The sequence below is a fragment of the Drosophila pseudoobscura genome, chromosome X, assembly GCF_009870125.1.
Source record: "Drosophila pseudoobscura strain MV-25-SWS-2005 chromosome X, UCI_Dpse_MV25, whole genome shotgun sequence".
NCBI classification, from domain to species: Eukaryota; Metazoa; Arthropoda; class Insecta; order Diptera; family Drosophilidae; genus Drosophila; species Drosophila pseudoobscura.
The window spans coordinates 62,865,450-62,882,099 of NC_046683.1; the positions used below are offsets into that span (position 1 = coordinate 62,865,450).

Genomic DNA, 16,650 nt, shown 5'->3' on the forward strand with positions numbered 1-16,650 from the left:
CTGATACAATTAATTATATAAATAAACATTTGTATTTTTTTATTTATATTTATAGGAGAATTTGTCGAGACACAAACTTTGAACTTTTGCCCAGATAATGCCTCCCCGCACATATGCTCGTGCCCGCACTCGTATCTGTATCTGGTACGTACGTCCCATCGATAGGGGTGGCTCCGGCTCCGGCTCAGGCTCAGGCTCCTGCCTCGACTTCGGCTGTGGCTCGGAAGGGAATTTATTGTACACGCTTAATTGAACATTGGCAGCGCTTGAAAGGTTGAGCAGCTGATTGACTCCGCCTCCTGGCTGGCCTCTAACTTTCCCTTTATGCCATTTTTTATTCCGTTTTTTTTTATGACCTTCGCCGGAAAATTGTGTCCTGTGGAATGAGCAGGGTTGACTAGGGACCCAACAAAAATTCTTGAAATCGTTGCAAGTTATTTAAAATAGGGTTTTTTTTATTATGCGCTTAAACAGCTGGAAATTTCATTTTGGTATATTAAAAATGCAGGCCCAGTCTCCGTTTTCCCGCTCGGAGTATCCTTCTGGATAACCTTGCGGGTCGAATGGGCCAGAGATCCAGAGATCCCGAGGGGTGGCTCGTGATGATTATGCCACTTGAGCGGCTTATACTGATAAATCCATATGGCTGGCTTCAGTGCGCTTTGAAGTGGCACAAAATCCAAGGAGTGAAAACATTATGCGATGAGCAGATTAAATTTGGAAATTTTCGAAAAAATCGGTCCAATGATACACGTGCTATCCATGGAGTGTCCCTTCGCTGTAGAGTATCCCTTAGAAGGATTCATTCCCCTAGCAAGTTTCCGCTTTAATTTGCACAATGGCCGCTCGCTAAACGCGGAAAGACAGTGACTGGAGTGCCTTTTGGGTTCGGTGGATAGTTACCGCGATTGGGTGGATGGGAGGGGGTAATAGTAGCTGGAGAAACGCAAACAATTAATAAATTTTTAAGTGCATGGCAAATCATGCCTTGCGCTGACCTCAAAGTTCCCCGGACAAACCAAACTCAGACCTTGCAAATGGCTCTGCACACAATACATTATTAATTCTCGCCAACCCCCTCGCCCCAGTGGAGCCCCCATCCCACCTTCCACCACCCACCCCCCTCGATGCACAACAAACAGCGCTTAATTTGCCAAATGGTTGCTTCTGTTCTCCTCCCAACCACCCCTTCACTCCATTGCTCTTAATGCAAAAAACTGCAAGTTGTAGTTTACTTTTTTATTCATGGAGTAATGCGGGGGAGCATAAGGGTGGAATATTGTAAGGAGAGGGAGAGAGAGAGAGAGCATATTCAACCCGCGAGTGGGCAAAAGATGCAAAATACCTTGTCCAGAAAATTGCACAAAATACGAAACTCGGCAAAGAAGTTAAGTGAAAGCAGAAAAGCAAAGCCGACAATAGGGAAAAACTTCTTGTGCAATGAGTGACAAGGGGAAGTGGGGATTAGGGGGGGTAGGGAAATGCCTCGACGTATCTGATTCTCAGTCATTTTATCTGAATATTACAAAACTGTTATACGTCTGCTATATAACTGCTATACAATGGATATATAAAGCGCCACAACTATTATTTATCTGTTATACAAGTTTTATACAACTGTTATACAAACAACTAAACTCGAAACTAACTCATATTTCTGCTATAAGACTATCGTACAGCTAATAATTAGAAGCTTTATTGTTATTAAGCAATTTTGATAAAGGTTCTTCTATAAGCATCTTATGAAAATATTACATATTAGACACACGAAAAAGTCTAACAACTTTATGTGTAACTGTTATAAAACTATGTGTATTGTACTTGTACTTCGAACTCCCACAATTGTCATAGAGTTTGGCTATAGAATGAACTATTTAAAATCTGGTTAACATCTGTTTTATGCTGTGCCCTTTATGCCCCATTAAGTGCATTCCCCAGGGTAAGCAGAGTATACAAATAGTAACAAATTTGTGCGGCAGCCAACTCTTGTGCCCCACTCTGGCTCGGGAGCACGCTGGCTGGCAGCTTGAGAGTAAATTGAAGCGGAAAACTTAAACGAACTGCGTAAAGCGGGGTCAGCGAGAAAACAGAAATTCATTAAAACTTTGCATTGTGCCCCGAAATTGCCCACAACAACATCAACAGCGACAAAAACAGCAGCTCCAGCCACATTAACCAGCCAGCTTATTGCAAACTAATTTGTCTAGGGCGATTTGGCCAAAAGATTGCGTTTCGTCTATGGGTGCGCGGTGTTCCTTGTAGTTCCTTGCCAACTCAGCCTCATCCCCATCCTGACAGTGTCGTTGATGACGCGACAAAATCCAATTAATACGCTAGACAAATAAAATACTTGGCCCACACCCACCACTCCACCACCAAAGAAATCTCGAGGGGTCTGAGAGACCGTTTAGATAAAGCAATAACCAAATGTGTCTAGGAGCAAACACACGCGACTCTGCATAACATTTTTCTATCCCCCCCCTCACAATCCTCTTTTGGGGGTTAGGCAAAGTTGGAGGGTTAGGGGGATACCACACTAGTATATCTCAATATGCGTGTGTACGAGTGTACAAGTGTGTGTGTGGTTTGGGTTTCCTTTTCAGTCTTTGTCGCCATGTCTGGCATATGTCTCACTCGGTGTCTCCCTCGCCCACCACCCTGGAGGAGTATTTGTGTTTGCGCCACGCGCTTTGTTTACTCAAGTTAACCAGAAAGTTTTCTTTAAGATTTACGCTTAAGTTATACGTGATAAAACTTTTATCACTATGACTTGTTCGTTCGTCCTCGCCCTATCCTCTCCCCTGGCCAATATGGGACGAGTATGGAGTATTTTTGCGGTTTTGATAGAGTGCTTAGCGGAGGTAGCTGCGAGATGAAGAGATTTCCGCAAACTAATTGCGCAATCAGTATTTATCTATACTGCAGCAGCAGCAGTCGCAGCAGCAGTCGCAGCATCAGCTCGTATCGTTATCGAATGCAACCCTTAATCCGGAATCCTTAATCCTTGAGAACTCTCTATCTCTCTTTACCATTCCATTTCCAATTTGTGGAATGGAGGAGACAGTGCCGCTGGCTCTGGCTTGATTCCGTATGCTTAGCATGTCACAAATTTCAATGTTTATATTTGTTTAAGGTTATTGCCACAACTTGAACAACTCCCAACTACATGTAGGGGAGGAAGGATGGAAGGATGGTAGGAAGGACGGAGGCAGCAGCGAAATCACTTTAGTACTTTGATGGCAGAAAGCTTATATCATCAGAGTTTTGGGGGCAGGCGACTCGCATCGCACTCTCTGAAACTTTTTATTAACATAAATTACGAGTCCGAGAAACAGACAAGAGAGACGCATTCGCTTTAACAGTGGAAGTGGAGTGCATAAATTCCATTTTGGAAGTGGCAAAACTTTGGCCAGTACTCGTATATCTATTAAGGACGGGGCCAAGGACTGAAGTCTGAGGTCTGAGGTCTGAGGACCGTGTGGACTCACCGTTATGGCCATGTCATGTGTGCCGTCGCATGTGTCCAGCTTGCGGCGGAAGCGCAGGACCGTGTGCGTGGCATTCTCGTAGCCCAGCATCAGCATATAATCCTGCGAGGGATCCACCACCGGCTCGGGGTCACCATTCCGTGTGACGTGTCGATCCTGTAATTAAATGCAGGCACAGCCCAGTGCCAGCGAAATGGGATTAATGAATGGAAAATGCGAGAAAAATACTTAATTTACGGAATACTTTTCGTGTAACGCTACTTTCAGAGACTGTTCCAGCCGCCATGGGTTTCGGAAGGGAACTGTTCGACTTGTTGTTCTTCTGGAACCCCACTCACCACTGTCCCTGAGACCACAGGCACTCCCTGGAACTGCACTCAACTCTACTCAACTTTCGCAGCATGTGAGCTCAAGTTTTCCCCCAAACATACGAGTACGAGTATATTTTTTCATTCATGTTTGTTTTTTCGTAAAATAATTTAAATTTTGGTGAAAACTGAAGGCAGAAGAGGACTTGGCTTTCCCTTTCCCCCTGCTCTTTCTCCCTCTTGCTCACTCTTCTGCTCTTTTTGGTCTTTTCTTCTGTTTTGACAGAGTTGCCAGGCTAAAGTTGAATAAGTAGTTTTCGCCCACCAAGAAGCAGATGGGAAGACCCTTTTTCGGTTTAAAAATACACAAAATTCTGCTCCTCCACCGCCTTCGCCATCGCACCCGCCTTCTCCTTTTCCATCTTATCGAATTCTTTTGCACATGTTGGCCAGCCTCGAAGTCGAACACAGAAGCCAGATATCAGAGTGGGTGTCGGAGCGGGTGTCAGGGCGACGGGAGGTGTTGAGTGTGGGTCGGGCGTATGTAAATTCATATACATTCGAGTAGAACAACATGACCTCTGTCTGCCTGCCCTCAGTATCGGGTAGAGTCGCCTCCCAGCCCCCCAGCCCCCCAGCCCCGCAGCCTCCCAGCCGCCCGGCCTGACAGTGGCAGTGGCAGTCTTCCATCCGTGCACGATGGCGCAGGGGATGTACAAGGATGGCAGCATAGAGGTGCCTGCTAAAAGGATTTCAGCTTTTCATATTGGCAGTTGACTGCAAATGGGCGTTCTCCTGTCTCTCACTCCCTTTCTACCGTTCTCTACGTCTCCACTTCTCGCTTTCTCTTCATCTTTTTGTTGTTTGGCTAAAAATTTTGATGATGTTGCCAAAGTCAAATTTTCGAAGGAGAAGCAGAGAACATAACCTATGCTTGCTTGTGGGACATGCCTCACACTCCTGCCGTAATTGAAGCTGATGGAATTTTCAAAGAGAGTAGAACTGTCTCCAGTATAGAGAGATTGCTACATTTTATCGATTTAATTATCTGCTTTCTATATCAAACGAAGCAAAAAGGGGTATTCCGATAGCACTTTTCTTTCATGGCTGTTTTGGTATTGGTTTTGGTTTTGGGAAAGGTAATGGATTTTTGTGAAAGATTTCGTTGGATTCCATTTACTTTTCTCTTATAATTTTGCTCTATTCATTTGGTAAATTGCATCCTCCATCATTCCCAAAAGGAAAACGCGCAGCTGATGGTCAGTTTTTATTTTCCTGTTCGTGCCCCTGGCCTGCGCCACTTACACGTAGATCATCATCCCCCACCTGAGAGCATTTGATTTATTTCCGTTAATGTTCTATCTTTTATCACACTTACCAAGCGGGCTGACAGACAGACGGACAGAGGAGGATGTTCACTTTCCCAAGCTGTTTTATCCCATCTGACAGATTATAGCGCATAGAAAAATGCTTTCCTCCGTCTCGTCCCCTATTCCGCACTTTGTGGATAGCAAAATAAGCGTTTTCCATCATCTAATTACAACGAAAATTTTCTACACACACACACTCAGGCACAGACACACTCGCACACACCTGAGTCTGTTGCAATTAATTTGCCCCAATTTATATCATCTCTCATGCTCCTGCTTCGTGCCACACGCCGCCTGCCCCTGTTGCGTGTTGTTACACGCCAGGCATTTCATTAATCATATCTCACCGGCTGCGCCATTTGCCATTTTAGTTAGCTAATTAAAAGTTTTTTTCCATTGCCATCTTTTTACTGCTGCTGTGTTCTGTGGCTTTTCCCATAGCGAAACATTTAACACACATTTTGTGAAAATTTGTCCCATCTATTCTACAGATAATTTACAACAGACAGTTCTCACTGTTTCCTTCTCACGCGCGCTCTCTCTCTCTCTCTGCATATCATATGATATGTTGTATATGTTTGTCCCTGCTCTGTGTCTCTCTCGCTCTCTCTTTTTTTGGTGGTAATCTAGAAACGCATAATTCAAGATCACAGGCGCACAGTTCCAGTTCCTCTTCCCGTTTGGGCCTGTTTTGCACACAGTTTCCCTTTTAATTTTACATTATCTACCTCTCACATACACACACACACACACATATGTATAGTCATACCTTGACATGTTTCCCGCTTATCTAGAAAAAAGGCAGAGAGAGGAAGAGAGTGTTGGGGGGTAGGTGGGGAGACAGAAACTGACGGAAATTAAAAATACGCGCTGCAATGTTGCAAGAGAAAGAGAGAGCGAGAGCCCAACATGAAGCGACACGACGTTATCAAAATCTGCGTGTGCGTGGGCGTGTTCCTGTGGAAAGGGGGCAAGGGGAAGTGACGCCCCTCTCCTCACAGGTTCAGGTTACCAAGGGTCGTTGGGGGTAATTATGCAAAAAGGGAAGGCGCATAAATTTGCAATATTCTTAGGAGCTGTTCTGCTCTCAAATGCCAACGACGCGACGTTTAAACTGCTCACAACTTTTTTTTATAGGTGTATGAGTGGTGCCATCTCCCTTGCAACTCCCTCTCACTCTCACTCTCTCTCTCCGTCCCTGTCTCTTTCTCTCTCAGCTCTCTGCACAAAAGCGCAAAAGAAGAAGTGAAGAAACGTCGCCTTGAAGCAACTGGATTCCCACGCAAAGGTATAACAGTTTTCTCATCAACTTTGTTGGGCCCTAAAAAGTATGCTATATATTATATTATTCTTGATAATTCTTCAGGGGATGGGAATATATTCGTAACGATCCCTGAATGCCTGAATTAAAATCTTCAAAATATACTTCATAAAAGATATACGTATTTATTTTCCCATCCATCTTTAGCTCCTTTCAATAGAGTATTCCCCTGGGGGACCTTTTCCAAATTCAGGGCTTCTTCGTCTTCTTTTTAAGTTGCATGCCACGTTGACTGGGTGCTCGTGTAGTCGTCCTGCACTTGCCGGTGCCCCCCCTTTTGCCCTTGTCGTTGTCAACGCACACGTTTTTTTAATTGCTGAAATTTTATCACACCTTCATGGTTCGCAGGACTCGTAAATTGTAATCCTTGCGCGGCTCGCGTCTCGACTGAACTCTACTTCTGCTTGAGCAGCACCAGGACTGGCAGGACTGCCGGGACTTCCAGGACGTACGGCTCCTTGGCCCTGGTTTGCCCTTTTGCGATGTTGTCATTAACGTCGCTGGCTCTTAAGCATTTAATAGCCTTGTCAAGACTTTAATGCCTTTTAGCCTGAGCTCCTCTTCTAATATGTGGGTGTGGGTGTGTGTGTGGCGGAAAGCCGGAGGGGGGGAAATCAATAAAAGCTGCGCACAAATTAAGCACCTTTGGAGCTGTTTTTCTCTCCTTTTGCAGTTGGTTTACTTTGCCCGCAACGTGAATTTAATAGGATTATGCAGCGCACTGACGATGCCTGGAGGCAGAACGCAGAAACTTATGCAAAGCTCTACTCCACGCTACTCTGCCCCGCCCCCCTGTTTTTCCCACTGTCACTGCACTTAAGACCAAATGGGAGAACGATCCGAGAACGAGCGAACGAGCCAACGAGCCAACGAGCGAGCGAACCCTTCTACCATGCATGAGCCTAATTGTTCTGATTTTCGTTCTTGATGGCAACTTTTCACACACCCATTCCGCGTTCCAGCCCAAGTTTTGTTATGCCAAAAACAAACTTTGGCAATTTATGATAATTCAACGTCAGCTGGGACAGTTCAGTGAAGTACATCGGATGATGTGGGAGTGGCACTGGCACTGCCACTGCCACTGGCAGTGGGCTTAGAGAGGTAGGTAGTCAACGAACCATCATCAACAAACTCAACTCTACTGCCAGTCTCTTTCTGCTCAAGTCATCTGAACTGAACTGAACTGACAGCTGGCTAGCAAGAGGGCTGGCTCAAGTGAAAAGCCTTAAAATATGCTCGGAGCTCACATTAAACTTATTACCAACCCCCAGCCATCAGACCCAAATCCTCCTCCTGGCCTGCCCTCGCCTGCCCTGGCCGGGCCCTGTTCTGGCCACACTAATGCTTAGCATCGTGTACAGATTTACCGTACAGCAAAAGGGTTGGTGCCCCGCCTCCTCGCAATGCTCTCTCTCTCACATATCAAACAAATATCAAAATGTTGGCTCTCCTATCTCTCTATTCTTCGAGCGAGTACGACTTTCTGGAGAGTCGACTACAAAGTTCTCTGTCCATGATTCAGATGGAACGAGCCCTGGGGACCACAGCAGAAAAGGAAAGAACTTTTTGAAGAAAATGTCGCAACTAAATGATGGAAAACTCTGTTGAAAAAAGGTGTCTCCTTTCTGTTTTCCCCAATTCAAATTTAGTTTTCACTCGGCAGCAAAGACTGTGGAAACCACCCTCGTGGGCACACGTCCCACGTCTCCTGGCCAATGCCAAGTGTCTTAGTCATCTATTGCCATTTGCCAGTGCCAAAATTGTATGCAGCAGCAGCAGCAGCTCCTTCCCTGTCCTGCCCCCCACTCCACCCCCTTCCTGTTAAGTTGGTGGCATTGTAAATTGTTTTCCTGTGCACTGCTTGTCCTTCCTTTCCTGCTCCATTTCCCAGCCCATTTCCCCTTCCCCTGCCGCTGACGCTGCCTTTACAGCCTGGCTGACAGCCTGCACTTGATGTATGCTACAGGAGCTTCTTCGAAGCAGCATCCCCCCACCCCCCCAAACACCCACGCTTGTTCTGGCTTCTTTGGAGCCCTGTTTTGGCTTACGAATTGATGGCGTCGCCGCCGTCGTCGCTGTTGCCGTTGCCGTTTGATGCCTTATGTACATTTGATTACGTATACGCTGTGTTGCCTGCCTATTTGCCTGCAGGAGTGCACAAGAGGCATCCTCTATAAGCATCTCTCTCTTTCTCTCTGTGTGTCTGTATGAGGGCATGTCAGCGCCAAAAGAGAGCGCACCCCGGGGCAAAGTCATCAAGAACCAGGACTCCAGACTCCAGACTCATACTCAGACTCAGACCCCACTTAATGCTCGATGCCAATCCAAAAACCAAAAACCAGAGCACTGGCATGGCCTGGCCAGGTCTGGCCCTCTATCTATTAGGGCGGATGATATGCCATTGGTAGGGGACTTCAGTTAGCTTAAATTACCGCTGCGAGCAAGTATATCAATTAATATAGTTACAAGTTCGATGGCAGAGAGAGAGAGAGAGTGTGTGGGCGATGATTGCCAGCGCTCTGGAGATCAAAATCTCCCCGGCAATCGCAGGGAAATTAAATCGCCTGAAGTTCCTTTTGAGCCATCCCGTTCTGTTCCGTCCCGTTTGGCTAACTGGCTGTCTGGCCTGTCCGCCTGTCCGACTGTCCAACTGTCTTTCTGCCTGTCTGTCTGTCTGTCCCTCTGTCCATCATTCAGTTCAACTTCAACTCATCTTAAACTGGTCCGTGTGTTTGCCTAACCCTAGACTTTGCCCATCTTCCTTCATCTTGTATCTATGTGTACTCGTATATACGAGTAGTACGCTATGCAGACACTGCAAATTGCCAGTTAATATTTTATGAAATCAAACAGCCACAAATTGTGCAGTGCCATGCAACACGGGACTCTTGGCCCACTCATTGGCATATGTCTGTAGCTGTAGCTTTTGGGTGAGAGAATCCTTCGTGTACGAATAGGAATTGTGTGTACATATCTCCCACTGCCCCATGTCAAAACAAAAACCAAAACCAATCCATTCAGCCTCTTCCTATTCGTTCATGCCGATAAAAGGCATTTTATTAAAATTGAAATTGCCCAACGGAGTTTCGGCTTTTATTTTAGATTAAATATCAATCACTTTGTCTTGTTCCAGGCAGTGCGGTGAGTGTGATAGAGTGATAGAGTGATGGGGGAGGGGAAAAGTGAATGACAGCAATTGAAACAATTTAAATGCTCTTCAATGGTCATATTACATTATCATTTTCAATGATTATTGCCCAACTGAGGCTGCGTATGACGGCATTAAATGTCTATAAATTAGTCCCTGCCATTTGTCAGTCTCTTTGCCCCGGCACTCTCCTTCCAGCACTGCCTGCTCGCCATTCTCTTTATAACGGGTAAATGCATTGATGCATTAAGCAGCAGCACTGGACGACAGCCACACAAAAAGCGGCATATTAAAATGATTAAAAACAGAATTGAAATGGGTATGGGAATGGCTATGGGTATGGGTATGGCCATGGTTATGGGGGGGAATGGAATGCAGTTGCAAACAATCAAAATCAAAGTAGATCCACACCACACACAGCACACAAAAACTGACATCCGGATTAATGGCAGCCTACAGTGGAGACACGCACAGAAAGGCCAAGTAAGTAACGACATGTGCAAAATGTGAGGTTATCTATGAATAAGTGAGGTTAAAATCAAGGTTCATTTAGGTTATATTGAATTTATCGCTTCATAAAAGAAATTCGATTGAGTTTCAATTAAAAAACCAAACATTTTAGGACTTGAAGTGGAGTAAAATTAAAGCTTGACATCACTAAATGCCCAAATGGCTAAGGTCATATGAAAAATCTTTCCAGTTTGCACACGGAGCAGAGCAGAGTTAAAGTTAAATAATGATCCAATTAAGCGAGTTCAGATATAATTAACGAGATTGGCTAGAAGTTTGGATTAAATTACTGAAATAATTTTCAAAAACAAAGAGAGTTTAGATTGCATTTTAGGGTTCTGGCAACGAGAGATAATTGCATTGTTTTTTCCTCCCCCTAATTGGACAGAACCAGCACCAGCACCACTCATCAAAGAGATACTTTCATTTCAAAGTCAACGCGTATTTAATGTTTCGAATTCTGAGACCCTGCACCCTGCACCGTACACCCCCTTCCTTGCGCAATCTCTGCCAATCTCGGGGGCAACCCCGAGGGAGGGACTTGATTTTCCCCATTTGCATTAAACAATTTCTGGTAACTCCGAGGTCGACTGCTCGACAGCAAGGCGAAGAACCCCCAAGGAAGAGCTGAAGTGGGGGAGCAACCCTTTTAACTAGTTCGCTCAATTAATGTCATGTACACAGCCCACTTAGCTAGTCCCCACTGTGATGCTGGATGCTGTGCTGCTGCGGCGTCATCATCAATGTGACATACATATCAAAAAGGCAAATTCAATTAACAAACTTTGCACGTCACTCAAAATTAACTCTAGGGCGTTCAGCCAGACACTTCTCCCTTATGGACCGACCCTTTATCTTCTTCAACCCTTCAGTGATGACAAATACCACACAAAAAATACACTCGTATACCATAAAAAAAATATATATATATAAAAAACAAATTATGAAAAGAAACAAAAAGAGTCAGAGAGGGAGAGAGCGCGAGATGCAGGGCGGAAAAGAGAGGGAATGAGGAAGCGACTATTTTTTTATATATCATTTTCAATTGTCCGACGACGAGTGTGCCGTGCCGCCCAAACGCTGTTGGCTCTCGCTCTGGCCACGCCCCCTCGGATGCGGACTCGGATGCGAGGATGATGACGATGGCACTCTGTTTCTGGATCTGAATCTGAAACTGAATCTGAATCTGGGTGGTGTGGGGGCGTTGTCGGGGGATGCCCAACGCATTATATAATAATGCGTTTTTATAGTAAAATGAAATTATAATAAAAAAAAGGGAGAGAGACGAAAAATTGTATTTGTCATATTGTTAAGCTGACGTCTGTCAGTTTTTGTTTTTACTGTTGCCTTTGCTTTGGGTGCGGGCTGACGCTGACGCCCCTTTTTTGATACGGTGGGTGGGTGCTGGAGAGCTGTTAATACCGTGGAGGAGGCTAAGAAGCTAAGGATCTCAACGACTAGTTGGAGTTCCTGCCTTAATGAGAATGTTTCCCAACCGATTTGTAGAATATTCTGATCATTGTCAAGAGAGGTAGCAGCTATCAGGGGAGTATCTGAAGAGTACACAGGTAATCACCGGTTTAGTTCTCGTTTAATTCTGATTATTACCGTTTCCATGATCATTCTCAGATCCCTCAGATTTCTCAGCATCCCTGCTGCTGCTTTGCTCTTCATTTGAGGCGTATGCTTCACCCGTTACTGGGTACCTTTATGGCCTATCCATCAACTCTCCCGTTGGGAACCACCATTCCCATTCCCGCTCCCATACTGTTTGTACATTGAAACCACTTTTTAAATGCGATCCGTAACGGCTGCCATCGAAATCTGTTGAATGTGTCTCCCAGACACACACCAACACACACACACACACACACCCGCACAGTCGCAGACCCGAAAAACTAAAAGCAAATTCAAATAAATTTCCAATCCCCTTGTGCATTTTTAGCTCTTCAGAGCCTGTTTTGGGTGGATGGGTGGGTTACGTATACGATACGATACGATACGATGGAATCGGATGGTATGGGTTGGCATGGGTTGCGGATGGGACTGACAGTCTACGTGTCGTTTAGCATAAAAGGGAAGGAGGTGTGGGCCTGAGAGGGGGGCGGTGGGATACGGGGTAAAGGACGGTCTGGGCTGCCCTTAAGGGCTGCATTTATGACACTCCATTTGTCAAGCGAGATGAGCGACGGGTGAATGAAACGAAACGAAACGGAATGGAAACGGAAACGAAATCGAATGAAATGAAAGTGCGTGAAACCGAGAGCAGGAATTGAGGGATTGGCATCGAGATGTGTATTCTGGGTGTCCTGGCCGTGTGTCCTGGGTGTACGTTTTCCTGACACTGCGAATTCAATTGCGTTTTGGTTTCGGTTTTCCTCCACACCTCCACACTCTTCCACCACTCCAGCTCTAGCTCTAGATCCAGCTCCAGCACCAGCACCAGCTCTAAGTCAGCTCCAGATCCGGCTCTCTGTCTCTCTATGTCCTTCGTGACAGTGCCCGGGACTGGGACTCGTTTGGTTTTGATAGAGAGCAGTCTGTTTTGTTCGTGGAAAATTTTTGCATTTTGCCGCTGACTTCAAATCGCCTGACATTGACGTTTATTAAGCGTTTTTGACACTTTGTGCCACCCGAGAGCTATCTCTAGAGCAAATGTACTTCCACTCTGATTCCATGGCATCGCATCGCATCGCATAGCATCCCTCAATGAGGCATCTACAGCTCCTGCTGCTGCTCCTGCTCCTGCCTCTGCCCCTGCTCCTTACCCACTTAACCACTCAATGTCAGTGGCAGATTTGAGGATTGCAGGCGACATTTCGGATTACCCTCCCCTTCGACAAAATATTCGGGGTATTTAATATTTGTGCAAAAATTTTATTTTAATGAGCAAATGTTGGAAAATTCACCCGCATTTTTGCGGCACCCCCTTTTGTGGCAGCTGGCTCCTTTTTTGTTGGTGTTCTCTCTGACTTTATTTGGGAGTTTGATAAACTGTCAAGCCTGGGGATATTTTCGGGTCGATTTCCAAGGGCAAAAGTGGGATTTGGCACCCCACAAGAATGTTATAAAATGTGTGTGAAAGGTGAAAAGTATTGCCACACATATGTATGTGTATGAAGGATAAATTCTGTATAGAAAAGCATTCCACAAGTCTATTGCTGTATTGCTGTAATGTACATCCCCAATCGTTTCGGACAATCTTGTCGCCTGTTCTGCTCACGTTTCTGTAGCACTCAATCTCTCTCTCGTATCCCCTCTCTCTGTGGAGTGAAAAAATTGCTCATTTCCCTGAGAGGCACAGGCACGCCGACAAAATCCTTTCCCTAATTACTTGTCCACTTTTGTGCTCCTTTTTCTGTCCAATTTAGCCAGCAGCTCCCTTCCTTCCTTCCTTCGTTCGTTCGTTGAGTATCCCTTTGCCGGCTTCCTTCCGTTTTTTGTCTATTATTAAGGCCATAAATCCATGATCGCTTTGATATGAGGAGGGCTGCTCATCTCCTTATTCCTCCTCCACCACCACTGCACCTCCTTCTCCCTCTCCTCTGCCTCTGCCTCTGTCCCATTTTTATTTCTGCCCCAAAACGTGCAGATGCCGAAAGAGCCCTTCGGCCTGTTTCCAATTTCAGAGGGAAAATTTACCAACACCATGGATGGGGGGCATGGGGTTCGGGGTTCGGGGCTCGGAGAAGATAAAAAATGTAAATATCATTGTTTGCGTCATAGTCCAGGGAAGTGTTTCTGGAGTTGGGGGTAAGTGGCGGGGAGGCTGATGGGCGGTTGGTGGCACCGGCAGCGGCAGCGGCAGCCAAAAGGCGAAGGATGGAAAAAAAGGTTAACAACGACATTGGCATTGTTTTCACTGTCAGAGACAGGGGAAAACACGTTTCCCTGTTGCCTGCCGCCCACCACCCTCCAGGACTTGCTCTGTTTCTCTCTCTGATTTTTGACAAGTTTGCAAAAGGTTTTCCCCCCATAGAGACCCATCGTTTCGAAACTCGCAACCCCCTCCCCACCCCCTGGGGGAATGAACACCTTATCACCAACTTATTGCATCCGCCGGCAACAATTTCAAGAGTCTCGGCCTTCTTTCCCTCTGTGGGTCGGTGTGTGTGTTTGTGTGTTGCAAAGCACTTCCCCGCCCCATTCCCCATCCCACACTCGGAGGGAGGGAGTGTTTTCCCACCCATCTACTTTGTGTTGTTGGTGTTGTTGTGCCTGGCGGCGGCTACGTAAAACGTTTTAATTACATTTGTATGTTAAAACTTCAATTGAGGCAAGCACATCGCCCGACGCCCCAAACACTGCCCTCAACCACCCCCCTAAACCGTTACGTTGCCTCAAACGCTTTTGAACTTTAAACAGGGGTTATGTGTGTGAGCTTGTGCCTGTGTGTGTGTGCCTGTGTGTGTGTGAGGGTGTTTATGTGGGTGTGTCTGAGTGGACGATTAGGATATAACTAGATTCCATTTGCAAAAGCGAGTTTTTCGTTTTTTGATGAAGGTAAATGGCAATCTAGACGGAGATTACTCTGTATCCAAGAGGTAGCAAAGAGTACGCTGGGACTTAGAATTAGGGAATACCCAAAAAAAACGTACTACAAAAATTGTCATTTTTCACTGGCATTTCTTCGGATATCCTTGTAGGCTGTTGCTTCGTTCGATTACGAATAAGGGTACATTCCCAGTCGACTACTACCCCTTGATGATGTCTTTTTATTGGTGTTGTTGTTGTTGTTGCCTAACCCCCAATTTAATTTAACTAAACTGTCAAATCAAAAGCTCAAGCTAAACACAAACACACACAAAAAGTGAAAGATATACAGAAGTAGAAAGAGATAGGAAGAGAGGGGGGAAGGGAAAGTGGTGGCAGAGAGAGAATTAACCAAGCGCTTAAAGTCAGTCGTCGAGGGAATAGGCGGTATGAAGGGATAGAGGTATGGGGATGGGAATGGGAATGGGAATGGAGGTCGGTCTCCTTGGTCGTAGGAGCCACAGGAGCCCCCAAGGAGTGAAGACGCCCAGCCCGACCCGTAGAGCCATAGAGCCGTAGAGCCAGAAGTGGAAAAGGAAGGAAAGCTGTCAACCTAAGCGGCTAACACTTGTGTGTGTCAATTTTATTTGATGAAAATACAAACACAAACACACATACAGACACACAGACGCAGACACACAGCCAAAGAGGATGGTGGGGCAGAGATTGAGGATGGAAGATGGCTTGTTGCTATTTGTCGAGCGTTCTGATTACTATATAAGGCCAGGCCGGGCCAGGCCGGGGCAGGGCCACACCACAGCACCACAGGACCACAGCGAAACCATGACAGCTGCCATCGTCCTCATGAGGTGCCCTTTTAGGGCCAAGTGTTATCGGTACACAAATAAAAAAGAAATACATTCGATAGAAGGGAACGGTCCCGACTCATGGGCTTCCTCTCTGTGTTTGCTTTTGGGATAATTTTCCACCCATCCCAGAGCACACATGTGGCACACAACGAACCTTCTGCCTCCACTTCAACGAACGAGCATTGTTCCAGAGCAATTCCCCAATCTTAATTCACTCAAATTCGATTATTGCTCCGTGCACTTTCTTGGCTCTGGCTCTGGCTGTGGCGGTGGCTCTATCTCTGGCTCTGAGGTTAAAATAAACTTTCCAGCCAAAGCCAAAGCCAAATCCAAGAAGTCATTTATTTGTACGTTTAAATGGCAAGAGCAACAGCTCAAAGGACCTCTCGAACGGAATGGGCAACAAGGGCCACAATAAAAGCAACAGCAGGAGAACTGTTTGGGGAATCGAATTGGAGCTGCGATGCAGAAGGATTTCCACAAGGAAGGAGTTTCGATAGATAAACCCATGGATGATATGGCGATAACAACTTGGAGAACTCCATTCAAGGATTCAAGAAGACGGTTCAACCAGAGTAACTCCAAAGAATCACGTGAGGGGTACTCTTCCTTTAACGTTTTGACTCTGCTTGACTACACTTTCAATATCCGGCTTCCAATTACATTCCTTCTTTTTTGTTGGTGTTGCTGTTGTCGTCCCTGCGCCACACCCCACCCCGGAATTATTGTTATTTATCAGCAATTATTTAGGCACATCTGCTATCTGCTGGGAAACACACTCCAGAGACACGCGTGTGCCGATGCCCCACCGACAATTTCACACACTCTCCACCAATTACTTTACCTGCCCCAGCCCCAGTCACAGCCACAGCCACAGCCAGGGCACAGGACCCGCTCTCAATGCTAGATTAACTCAATTGCCTTGAAGGCGGAAGTGTAGCGAACATCCCCCCATCATCCCCACCATGCAGAAAGGGGAGTTGTATCTTTTTAAATTTTACTTTTGTGCATTTGTGCCTTTGAGGATGACTCGCCACACGCCACACGCCACCCGAATAGCCCTCTGTTGTTTTCTGTTCATTTGCCACCCAAAAAATGGTTGAATGTTTTCGGTGTTCACCTTGCCACATGCTACAGACACACACACACACACACACACACAC

The 16,650-nt window shown here is 45.9% G+C and overlaps 1 protein-coding gene across 1 annotated transcript in view; it reads right to left on the bottom strand.

Annotated features, from left to right (window-relative positions):
• The window catches only part of olf413 (DBH like monooxygenase olf413), a 126,764-nt gene that overhangs the window by 40,318 nt on the left and 69,796 nt on the right, over positions 1-16,650 (bottom strand). Inside the window, exon 3 of the mRNA XM_001352854.4 lies at positions 3,489-3,644. Coding sequence (XP_001352890.4) covers positions 3,489-3,644 — 156 coding nt within the window. The remainder of the gene's footprint in view (positions 1-3,488; positions 3,645-16,650) is intronic.